Source organism: Prinia subflava, chromosome 2 (genome assembly GCF_021018805.1).
Source record: "Prinia subflava isolate CZ2003 ecotype Zambia chromosome 2, Cam_Psub_1.2, whole genome shotgun sequence".
NCBI lineage: Eukaryota > Metazoa > Chordata > Aves > Passeriformes > Cisticolidae > Prinia > Prinia subflava.
Genome location: NC_086248.1, coordinates 31,226,572 through 31,239,297, shown reverse-complemented (window position 1 = coordinate 31,239,297; position 12,726 = coordinate 31,226,572). Strand labels below are relative to the sequence as shown.

At 36.6% G+C, this 12,726-nt stretch overlaps 1 protein-coding gene across 2 annotated transcripts in view; it reads left to right on the top strand.

Annotated features, from left to right (window-relative positions):
• Positions 1–12,726, top strand: part of COL12A1 (collagen type XII alpha 1 chain) — a 101,014-nt gene that overhangs the window by 11,340 nt on the left and 76,948 nt on the right. The window contains exons 4-14 of one of the 2 annotated variants that reach the window (XM_063389479.1): positions 427–543; positions 1,222–1,365; positions 2,249–2,305; positions 2,987–3,250; positions 3,364–3,528; positions 3,976–4,149; positions 4,965–5,255; positions 5,477–6,079; positions 7,457–7,729; positions 9,947–10,219; positions 11,153–11,425. The exons of the other annotated variant lie outside the window; for it this stretch is intronic. Coding sequence (XP_063245549.1) covers positions 427–543; positions 1,222–1,365; positions 2,249–2,305; positions 2,987–3,250; positions 3,364–3,528; positions 3,976–4,149; positions 4,965–5,255; positions 5,477–6,079; positions 7,457–7,729; positions 9,947–10,219; positions 11,153–11,425 — 2,634 coding nt within the window. The remainder of the gene's footprint in view (positions 1–426; positions 544–1,221; positions 1,366–2,248; positions 2,306–2,986; positions 3,251–3,363; positions 3,529–3,975; positions 4,150–4,964; positions 5,256–5,476; positions 6,080–7,456; positions 7,730–9,946; positions 10,220–11,152; positions 11,426–12,726) is intronic. 2 annotated transcript variants of the gene reach the window in all.

Sequence of the window (12,726 nt, the reverse complement as noted above, 5' to 3'; positions counted from 1 at the left end):
TCTCATGATATTGTAAGCAGGTTGTGATTTGGCATGCTTGTACGGATTGCACCCAGCATGTAAAAAAATTTCCTTTAATTGTTATGTGAAATGTTTGCATATGTGGTGATTATCTGTGAACTCATTGTACATGTATCCAAATGTGTTTTCTATTGTGCTTGATTTTGCTGGCCATTCTTGAATGTCTTGGCAACTCAAGAAACATATGTTCTGTGCTGTCCTCTGTAACGCATATACTCTCTGATGTTTTGTCATATTTTGTCAGCTTTTATTTTACTCTTTTTCCAACAATATATCTTTATATTTGTTGGAAACAAATTTATGCAAAGACAATTTTAGTAAGCTTTGCTCAAAATTGTTTTATTTATTCATTTGCCAAAACTTGTTCAAGCTGTTAAACATCTACCTGGTATGAATCTTTTGCAGTTAACCCACCATCAGACTTGAATTTTACAATTATAGATGAACGTAATGTTCAAATGTCATGGAAAAGGCCACCAGATGCAATAGTGGGTTACAGAGTAACTGTGGTTCCAACAAATGGTGAGTTCTGTCAAAATTTTTTATGTGATTACATATTTTGAAGCATTGAGTTTATTTTAGCCTGTATCTAACTTAAGTATCAGAGTAGCCGTTAAAATGTTTTGGAAGTCAGTGATCAAGCCTGGGTAGCAGCAAAGGGCATACAGGAAAAACAGTGATTCTTCCAAGTCAGAGCTATTCTTGCCATAGTGTTTACCATTTTAGGTCTGCAAGTAACAAGCTTCATATGCCTTTGCTTTGCAAGGAGCAAAAACAAGGTAGAATCATCACCCTGCTCCTCTTCTATGCTTTCACCTTAAAGTTTAATAATTGTATTATGCTGTGTAAGACAGCCCTTTTTCTATTTCACTTTGAAAAATAATCAGTGTAAAAGTGATATTGAGTCAGAACAGGACATGATTTGTTAGATGATAGTACATTTTGTATGTGCATTTCAAGTTTCAAATTTCCTGGAATTTATTAAACACTTTAGCAATTTTATTCACTATTAAAAAAAAGCACATTAGCCTAAAGTTTCATGTTTCAATATTTATACTTCATGAAAACAGAAAGTGTATCATTCTAAAATTATCATTGGGTTTGAGATAGATTATTGCCTATTGCATTTTGTTTTACAATCAGCTTATCAATATTACTGGATTTTAAGGCTGTATTGAGTGTTTTATATATTTATTGCAGATGGACCTACTAAAGAATTTACTCTCTCACCTAGCACTACCCAAACTGTCATATCAGATCTTATACCTGATGTAGAGTATGTTGTATCAATAGCTTCATATGACAACAGAGAGGAGAGCCTACCTGTTTTTGGCCAGCTGACAAGTAAGTAGCTGCAGTACAATTAGAAAGAAAATTAAGATAATTGAGTGGTCATTCACAAAACTTGGCTTTGATCCAGTTCTCCAACAAAATTGCCACATACCTAAACTCTCCTTCAATGGAGCTGTCTGAACAGCCTTTTTCCATTAGTCCTAGTAGAAGCAGAGAAAATTTGCAAGAGATCAAAAGATATTAACATGAACATAGTATCTACCAATGTCTAAAGAATTCTTGGCAGGAGGCCACTACATTTTTTGAGCTATACCTTCTTCCTATAAATTGCATCTGCTGAATTCAAGGGGAAGACAATCATTGACCTCAGTAACAAATGAATTGGACTGACATCCTGTGTGAGATAGCAAAGTATATTAATCATCAAATAATAATGAAATGTGACACAATATACATAAATGCATGCTAAAATATGGAATTTAACCTTTAATATTTTTATTAATAATTAAAAAAGAATAAATTTAATTAAATAAAAATGCACAACAGTTCTTTTCTAGGACACATTTTGTATCATGTCTCAGGCTTCACAAAGAACCATGGGAAAATTACTAGTTATCAGTTCCCCTAGGTGTTAGAAAGGAGTAATACTGGTACTTCTTCCAGGCATGTTGCAGGTAATTTTCAGGAAATGACCACACAAGATGTACAAATACAGAAGATTCTTAGATATTTACATTTTCTGTATTTTGTGTCACCCTGAATATTATGTTGTCAAACCTGTAAGTACAGGTGGTATATCTAGAACCTGAATTTATTTTTTGTGTTCTGAGGCTTGTCAGATGTGTGTCTCTAATTCCTTATGTTCTTTTCTTTGGTGTTTAAAAATCTAACCCTATTTCCCCCATTCATTCTGTCTGTGTTGTGCTTTGTGCAGTTCAGACAGGTGGCCCAGGGATACCAGATGAAAAGAAGATTGAGGCTCAATTACAAAGTAAGGTGCTTTGCTTTTCAACTTATCTGACATTTATCTTATATGAGGTCTAGCTCACAAATTTAAATTGTGCTTCTGTGTTACCTACCAAAGAAGTTAACTTGTAAAGTTCTGCAGAGTTAAGAAAACTTGTGAAGGGACTGGAACAGAAGGAATTTATAAGCTGCATTGAAAGATTAAGGTGCAAAGTTGGTACTGAGACTAGGGATTTCATGCAACTAACCTGAGGAAGTTCATGAGTGTCTTGGTCCTATTAACAAAAGGTGTTGTGCTGTAGATAAAAAGCTTTGCAGAAGAATTTACGCAGCTACAATGGGGAAATAAAGATGCAAGGCACAACTGGTAACAAAATAAAATTTTTCTGTGCCATCAAATCATTGCAAAAAGTTTTGTATGGGTGTTTTCATCTGTTGTGGCACAACAGATCTTGTGCATTATCATGAGAGGTGTCTTGAAGCAGCTCCCTTTTGATAATGGCTGTTAGAAAAATCATATGGGAGTTCTTATGTGAGTAATGTTTCCCCAAGCAAGATATCCCAGAGAAGATCAATCTTTTAAATATCTGTTTACTTCAGCTTTTACCTTCTAAGTTTCCAGTAGACATTTCTCACTGATTTTTAAGGATGTAATTTCTCATTTGCTAATAGAGTTGGTTTTCCTTTTTTCCCTGTTGTGTTCCAGGATGCTCCATAAGTGCAATGACAGATTTAGTTTTCCTGGTAGATGGTTCATGGAGTGTAGGAAGAAATAACTTTGGATATATTCTGGACTTCATGGTTGCCCTTGTATCAGCTTTTGACATTGGGGAAGAAAAGACGAGAGTTGGAGTTGTTCAGTACAGCTCAGATACAAGAACAGAGTTCAATTTAAATCAGTATTTCAGAAGAAGTGATCTTATTGATGCAATTAAAAGGATACCTTACAAAGGTGGCAACACAATGACAGGTACAGATTTTCCACATACATTTTTATTCAGCATTTTGTTTCCTCGTTCAAATTTGCTTTAAATCCTAGTTCATATAAGTTTAATAAGACTCAACTTGTGATGTTGGCTTTAGGTGAGGCTATTGATTACCTTGTTCAAAACACCTTCACTGAGTCTGCTGGAGCAAGAAAAGGCTTTCCCAAAGTAGCAATTGTCATTACTGATGGAAAAGCTCAAGATGACGTAGAAATTCCTGCAAGAGAACTTCGCAACATAGGAGTTGAAGTTTTTTCCTTGGGTACGTTGAGTTTTTCTAATTATTGAAAGATTAACATTCATGAAAATTTAAGTTATAAGTTTAGCAGACTGTGTGGTTTAAGACTTTCATTATGCTCCTCTTTTCATGTGTATGCCTTGAAATGGGTAGTTTGTGTCCTCCAGAGCAGAACACACTAGTTGATGGTAATTATGTAGCTCCTACAAAGAGATTAATATGATTGACTAGCATAATTTCAACCTTGGCCTCATTCTTCACTTACACCACATTATTTTCCCTGGTTGAAAATTGAGTCTGCCATCTCATTTCCTTAATCATAATTTTGTAGTTTGATTATTGATCATGACAGAAGGCAGAACTAATTAAACTCAGCTTCACCCCAGAATGTTTTGATACTTCACAAATTACATTCACAGGTGTCTGTATTTTATGACTGCTTAACACAGTTCTGTCTATTGCAACTTCTAGGTATCAAAGCAGCAGATGCAAAAGAACTCAAGCTGATTGCATCTCAGCCATCACTGAAGCATGTGTTCAATGTGGCTAATTTTGATGGAATTGTGGATATACAGAATGAAATTATCTTGCAAGTGTGCTCTGGTGTTGATGAACAACTAGGTGAACTGGTTAGTGGGGAAGAAGGTGAGACACTTTGTAAAAAACTATTTATAGCTTCAGTTTATTCCAATGTCTATTGAAGAGGCTATCCCTACTTCCTTTGCTTTAAATGTAGAGTTTCATCTGTTGCCTCATTTAGCAAGTGAATGTGGAAAGTGGAAAACTGGTCTCAGCTTTGTGTCTTTAAATGCAAGATAACAGAGCATGCGATGTAGCAGATTTGGAATAGCTCCATTATTCCATGTTTTCAAAGGCAACACAGTGATGTGCAGTTATCAGTCAGTTTAGACACAGGCATCACTTCCGTGGAAAAATGTATTAAAGGGAAAAAACTGCTTGGTGAAGGGTCGTATTATGTAATAGATTAAGAACCAAAGCATGAAAACTGGAGAAAACTGAGAAAACAAAGACATGAGGCTATGTCACTGCAGCTTTCTCGCTCTGTAAAGTTTTAAGTAACTAGTTATTCTTTGACAAAAATGTCAGTAGAGATGACTCTGCTGTTGTAGTACTCTGCTCAATCTGCATTTGTTCACACTACTGTGTTCCTTTGAATGTAGTTTTCACTTTTGGTTGAAGCAGTTTTAGAGCTGGGCAGCACTTCTCCTAGAACTTCTGCTATACTTGGGGGACCACAAATTCTTCATATTTTTGCCCTCTCACTGATGTCTCATTTGGACTGTCCTGTAATTCATTTCTGTCTATTTATGTTTTAAAATACCCCCAAGTGATTTTTAATAAAGTGAAGATAACTAAACTTATTCCAGAAATAGAAGCTGTTGAGAAAATATGTTTATAATTGTAGCTAATATTTTGGATTTTCTTTTGCTTTCTTTCAGTGGTGGAGCCTCCTTCAAATCTGGTGGCCACTCAGATCTCCTCAAAGTCTGTTAGAATCACTTGGGATCCATCCACAAGCCAAATAACTGGCTATCGTCTGCAGTTCATTCCAATGATAGCTGGGGGCAAACAGCATGTGCTGAGTGTGGGTCCTCAGACTACTGCTCTGAATGTTAAAGATCTCTCTCCAGACACGGAGTATCAAATTAATGTTTATGCAATGAAAGGACTGACCCCCAGTGAGCCAATAACAATAATGGAAAAAACACAACAAGTAAAAGTTCAAGTGGGTGAGTTTGGAGCCACCTTCTTTTCAAACTTAGCTTTTCATTGATGAAACCTCTGATGCTTTTTAAAATATCGTATCTTTATTATTTTTAAGAAACAACTTTGCTTAGCATAGTTTACTTTGTTTATAAGCAATTGTGTGTGATACATGAGCTACAGATATGATTGTAATCTATGTGGCTATTGAAAATCTGTTTACAGTGTTCATTCTTTTTCTTTGCAGAATGCTCACGTGGTGTGGATGTAAAAGCTGATGTTGTGTTTTTAGTGGATGGTTCCTACAGCATCGGTATCGCCAATTTTGTAAAAGTAAGAGCCTTTTTGGAAGTGTTAGTTAAAAGCTTTGAGATATCACCTCGAAAAGTACAAATAAGTCTTGTCCAGTACAGCAGAGATCCCCATATGGAGTTTTCTTTGAACAGATACAACAGAGTGGAAGACATAATTCAGGCTATTAACACCTTCCCCTACAGAGGTGGATCTACCAACACAGGCAAAGCAATGACATATGTGAGGGAGAAAGTATTTGTTACCAGCAAAGGATCAAGACCAAACGTGCCGAGAGTCATGATTCTTATCACTGATGGAAAATCGTCAGATGCTTTTAAAGAACCTGCAATTAAGCTGAGGGATGCAGATGTAGAAATATTTGCAGTTGGTGTGAAGGATGCAGTGCGTACAGAGTTGGAAGCAATAGCATCACCTCCTGCAGACACCCATGTTTACACAGTGGAAGATTTTGATGCTTTTCAAAGAATATCATTTGAACTTACACAATCTGTCTGCCTACGAATTGAGCAGGAACTGGCTGCTATAAGGAGAAAATGTAAGTAACTACTGTTACTTAGAGGAATGTAGAAAATGCAATGAAAAAGGGATCTGAACTAATGTTTTGTGCTAATAGTTACCTAAAGAATTTATATTGATGAGATTGTCCATATGCAAATGATAATTTTAATAATTGGAATTTTCTTCTCATTTTCAAACATATTAAAAGCAACAGGTGATATGAATGGATAAATGGAAATGAAAAAATATTGGAGAATTTCTTCCCCCACCCCTGCTAGGTATCTAAAAAGCTAATAAAATGTGTGTCTATTGGAATGACTATAGTGGATACGCTCTGCTTTTGCACTCAATGCCTTGAGTAAAACCGTTACCAGAGCATTCTTTTTTTGCTCTACAAAACAAGGTGGCAAGTCTAAGTTTATCTTTTAGGTGCTTAAAGGCAACAAAGTAATGCCAACAGTGCTAGAGAGCAATTTAATTAGTTTTAGGGTAAAATTAATGGCTCTCTGAAATGGGCTTAGATGAGACAACTTGAGACAGCAGATGCTGGGTGATAGTGATTGCAATCTAACTGTAAAGACTGAAATGAAGTAGCACATGAAAGTCTTTATATGCATCCAAATTAGGCCAGCATGGATAACCTTTAACATTCAAAAGTTTTCTAAATGGCCAACTTTTGGTCAGATAAAGTTACTTATTATTTGTTGCACCCACGGTGTCCCTACCTATCCTTAGTAGGACACTAACACTGAAGAGTCCCCAGTGTTGAAAGCCTCACTCTCTTTAAAAATAAGCCTTTTGTTCTAGGATAACTATGAGGAGCAAACCAGCAAAGCAGCCTTTGTTTTAGAGGGCTTGAACAGTTTTAAGATCCCCACTGTTAGGCTGACTAGGCCAAGCAAAACAAGCCCAGGATGTCAGATTTGTGTTTGTGCCTTGTGTCAAATTCCTTGTTCCCTCTGTGACTTCATTCCTGAAAAAATACTGGGGTTTATTTTGTCATATTTTTAATCTAGATCTGCAAAAAATCCCCAACAATTTTTAGTTTCCATTGAGGACATAACGTTATTGCTGTTCATCGGGCATATGAAATAGGCAACCCAGCGTGATCATCAGATTCTAAATTAAGTTTTCATAAATATATTTTTTTAGATGCACTGTTTTCATTTAATCTAGTAATCAGTGAGTTGGTGCTTCTACTTACTCCTGAATGATTTTAGGCAGCCTAGGTATGATCTTCTTGAAATTTGATAGCTATAAACAAGTACAGAAAAGATACTCTGCACATACAACAAAATCTAGTCAATTAAAATAAATCAAGTTATTGAGGAACATTAATTATTTATTTTAGAAATTTTGTGTTTAATGTATTCTGGCAAGTATGCCTCATATGCACATTTTTATTTCCATACAGCTTATGTACCTGCAAAGAACATGGTCTTTTCTGACGTAACATCAGAGAGTTTCAAAGTGAGCTGGTCTCCAGCTGGATCTGAGGTTTTGTCCTATCTCATTAAATATAAAGTAGCAGTCGGTGGAGATGAATTCATTGTTTCAGTACCAGCTTCAAGTACCAGCTCAGTTCTCACCAACTTACTGCCTGAGACTACTTATGCAGTCAGTGTGATTTCTGAATATGAAGATGGTGATGGCCCTCCCTTGGATGGAGAGGAAACCACCTTAGAAGGTAGGATTCCCTTTATTCTCAGACATGAGGGAGTCATATGTTCAATTAAGAATTTGCTTAGCTGGAGAGCGGGTAAATAAGGAACAGCCAACTAGAGCTGAGATGAGAATAAACATTGTTGCATCTCAATGCACTCAGTAAAGATTTAAAATTCCAATAATATGCAAGCATAAATTTGCTAAGATTGGACTTTAATTTTCCTGAAGGTTGGATAGATGCTGTCTTCCTCTGCAGTGGACTCCTTTCAAATGAAGTAGTGTGTTCTCCGTAATAATTCTGTGGCACGAATTATTGTCAATATAGGCTCAAGCTGAACTAGATGGACATTATACATCCTTTCCAGCTGAACTATTCAGTTCTATTCTACTCTATTTAATAATTATGAGACTGATGCAGGAATGTATGTTGACTTCAATACATTTAAACACAAATGTGTGCCTATGTAATTTGCTGTGTCTACATCTAATGCAACACTAGTAGAAATCTTGTTTTGTATACAATAAGCTTAAAAGGGCTTGAGTTTTGGTTAACTGGTTTTTTTTTTTAATCAGAAATTCATTGGTCTCATCCAATAACTGATTCAAAGTTTCCATTGATGTCAGTATGTGTTTTATGTGATCAATGGCTGTAAATTTAAGCATTCTAGCTTTGCTTTTTCTTAATGGAGTTGCCATGATGCATTTCTCCTGATTGAAAGAGGAGCATGACAGTAGATTTGATTTTCTATTCCAGTAGTTGAACACTCAGTCTACTCTATATCATGCTTTTAAAAATATTGATCTACTCTTTTTCATTATTCCATGCTGTCATTAGTGACCTTTGGTTACATAAATGGTTCCAAGGGAGAAAAAGAAATAGCATGAAGATTTGTTAACTGCTCTTTCCTCTTAAGACTGATAGAAATAAACACTTATAAAATAGCTTAGTTTGGATGTTAAGTTTGGAAGATGCAGTTTTCACTGTCAGTGTGCACATTTCCATGACTGTACCAGTCAGAATATTTTGGCCAGACGTAATTTTCCCTTAGGAAAATAAACAAGCCCTTGGCTGATAGAACATGTAGCTTGTGTGCATAAGGGACAGGAGAAGGAAAAGCTTTAATAAAAATAATCTGTCTTCCCATTTGTAACTGATACTACCTTAAATAATTATTAACATTGTGATCTGATGATATCCCAGCACGTCTCAGAAGACTGAGCTGTTCTACAGCCACATAAACATCAGCAGCTCTCCATGCAGATCTAGCTAACAGTTTGAGCCAGATGGCTTTCTTGGCAATTAACTTTGGTTTCAGGCTTTTAAAGGATTTGAGTATTGTGTTTCTGATTAATAGAAAACAAGTTTATTTTCTTAAACAGGGATTATTAATTGCTCCACTCTTAACTTTGAAGAAGAATACTTATGAAATATAGATAGCAAACAACAAAAACCAGGACTCTTTTCCCCTAAGTGACAATGCTGTGTACTGCTAGGCAGTGTGCAGTACAGTAGATCTTTATGTCTGTTGGAAGAGTCAGGTCTTGTTTGGTGTGCCCACTGAGTTTATCTGAACTGCTGTAGCTTTAGTCAAGGAGCAGGTTAAAGAATTCATCACAATTTTTCTTTAGTTTCTGGGATAACAAGCTATTTCTTTAAGTTAGAGACTAAATTCAGAAACCTTTTTTAAACATTAGATGCAACTCATATTGCAATGAATATATTTTTTGTTAGAAAAATTCAATAGAAATAGAATTGATTTGGTGGGGCTTTTTTGCTGTTTGTTCTGCGTTTGTTCTTGCAAATAGGATAGTCAGATGCATCTGACAAGTGCCATTTTCCACCTGTAAATGAAAGGGGTGCAGAAGCAAATGGCTGCAGCAAGGAAACTTGTACCACCTGTTGTTTTAAGAAGTTTCCTGACTATGCCCAAATGTCCCTTACACACTTCAGTTGTACTGTTAGCATCAAACACAGTCAGACTGTCTTAAGTTTCAGAAGCAGTTGTATAAACTGGGATGAATGTACTTTTGGGGACAACTTTGTTCCACTGCCGAATGTAACTATGACCCTACATTTTCAGAAATGACTAAAGGTGTGTGTACCCTAAAGCAATGGGAGGGCAATATAAACAGTTTTGATAAAGCAAATTACCTAACAGAACAATTGGCATGGTTTTGCTTCAGATACTACTTTACTAAAGGCAAATATTTACAACTTACATGTGTATATTTTTTGTAGTTAAAGGTGCTCCTCGAAACTTAAGGATAACAGATGAAACTACTGATAGCTTTGTAGTTGGCTGGACTCCAGCTCCGGGAAATGTCCTACGGTACAGGCTTGTTTATAGACCACTTACTGGAGGGGAAAGGAGACAAGTGACTGTCTCAGCAAATGATAGGTCAACTACTCTGCAGAATTTGATCCAAGATACAAGATATGAAGTGTCTGTTGTTCCTGAGTATCAGTCTGGGCCTGGGAATTCATTGAATGGATATGCAAAAACTGATGAAGGTACATGATCAATGCTGTGAACATAGTGAGCGTGAGAAAAACTCACTGCATGTTGACATATTCATACTGAAGGGAGAATAAACCATATAGTCCCTATGTATTATCCTAGATAAACAGAGAGTGTTAACATTGCCCAAGTCTAGCTGAGAGATAACTTAAGACAATAGAATTTATCAAAATTACAATATTTCATTTTAAAATACAGTATCTTGAACCTGATATGGCAAGGTAACTTGGGTGAAGAATCTACCTGTATATTCAATTAATTGTCCCCATGATTCTTCATATTGTCAGTGATATAAATTACATACCTTAAATACCTTTTGAGCAAATTCAGACTCTGTTTGCACTTTGTGCTGAATGTCTCCCAAGAAATTAATGAAACATTTAATTTTCTCAAGTTATCACTGTAGATTTAATGTATGTGAAAATGCATGATCCTTTAACATGTATCATGCCTTATTAAACAAAATCCAGAGAGTACAGACAGTATGACTATCGTTATCATTGTTGAAGTTTCACTGACCCATGAAAGTTATCATCAAAAAGACCTTTTTAGGAAACCAAAACGTGTTAATTTCACCTTTAATTTGTCAGCTTTGACTTGATTCTGAAGACAGCGACTTCAACATGAATTTTTGTTGAATCTGAGCATATCTAGAGTTGCTAGTCTGTTTAAGTGCTCCAGGATTGAGCCTGCTTTAACAGGAAAAAAACCCCAAGTAGACTTTATTGTGCATTTTTGCCCAAGGAGGGTGGGGATGGGATTGTACAGTCCTGATCACAGAAAGGTACATGGTAGCAGTTTTGGTCCAGCCTATCAATATTTAGCATTTTTTTTTAGCATAAAGTCTTATGTAGTGCTAACCTAAAAGATAAACCAAGAAATTAAGCTTGCTTCAACTTGTTTTCAACATCTTTTACCATGTGCAGTCCGAGGCAATCCAAGGAATTTGAGAGTTTCTGATGCTACAACATCCACAATGAAGCTGTCCTGGGGTGCTGCTCCTGGCAAAGTGCAGCAGTACCTTATAACGTACACTCCGGCGGCAGGAGGTGAAATGAAGGAAGTGACCGTGAAAGGGGACACCACCTCTAAAGTGCTGAAAGGCTTGGACCAAGCCACTAGGTATGCACTGACTGTGTCTGCCTTGTATGCCTCTGGAGCAGGAGATGCCCTGTCTGGAGAGGGAGAAACACTTGAAGGTAATTATTTATTGTTTCTCTTATTATTTCTTCATTTTCTGACCAATGTTTATGGTGGTTTAAAGTGTCTTCCCAAGTTTTCTGTAGAAGTAAATATCTAAATGAAGAATAGACATAAAGACACTTTACAGGGACTTTCCAAACCTTCTGTCCTCAAAGAAAAAAAAGTGGGTTAAATCACTGGTTGTGGAGGGGACTCTGTGTCTCTTGAAAATCTATTGCCACAAGCACCAACCACAACTGTCTGTACTTCCACACCAGCCCCCTTCAAATATTTTGTCTTATAATTATCATCTTCCAAGCAGTTTTAGTGGCATATTTTTCTTAATGTAACAGGATTGATTAATCGGGTTAAAGTATCTCATCCATTTGAAAATTTGCAGCATTTCTGCAGTACTGAGACTGAAAGTTGTTCAGGGGCCATTTTTGCATCAGAGAAACAACACGTGGTCTTAGGCATACAAAGTCAAATCCTGCTTCTAACAAAGAAACTGGAGCTGAGCATAAACAGAATGCTGGCAAAAGCAGAAGTCAGATCCTTTCTTATAAGGAGGAAAGGCAGTTCTTTCTCTGACATTGAGCAGATAACTTCCCAGACTAATTCTCTGTGAGCATTCTCAGTGTGATCTGTAGATTGTCAGAGGATAGGGGAAGCTGCCTCGTAGGCCTTGAAAGGAAGTGTGACTCTGCTCTGTGCTGGCCAGGGATGCACTGCTGAAATCTGGCACTGCAGCTGTGTAGGCATCACACTTGAAAACACCTTATGGATGAATTATGTGGAATTAAGGCTTGTCCATTGATGCGAATCAAGTTACAGTAGGAATATACTTGATTCTGTTCATCAGTTCAACTTTTTGTTTATGATATAGGTTAGGAAATAATCCAGAAAACCTATTTTAAATAGGAAAATGTAAAATAAATTATTTTAAAAATAAATTCAGTGATTCAACAATGTGCTGAATTCTTCCTGCTAAAATGTAGGCACTTGAACACTGCTGTTTGCAGCATGGGCTCTCTATGATTCTTCTGTGATTGACGAAGAAAGGTAAATACTTCCAGTAGGCAGATAGTCCATCTGAGTTCTCATTTTTCCTTCAAATGAGCATTTCTCTGTCCACTGACTATACAAGGAGTGAGAGTTCTAGATACCAACTGCCTGCCTGTCCCACTGCCTGAGACCTGCTTACTCTGATGGATGCAGCCGTCAGAGAATCTGGCACCTTGCAATACATGCTGAAAGTTTCCTAACTTCCTTGCTTTCACTACCCATGCAAGGTCTAAAAGGCTCTTTTGTAGGAGAA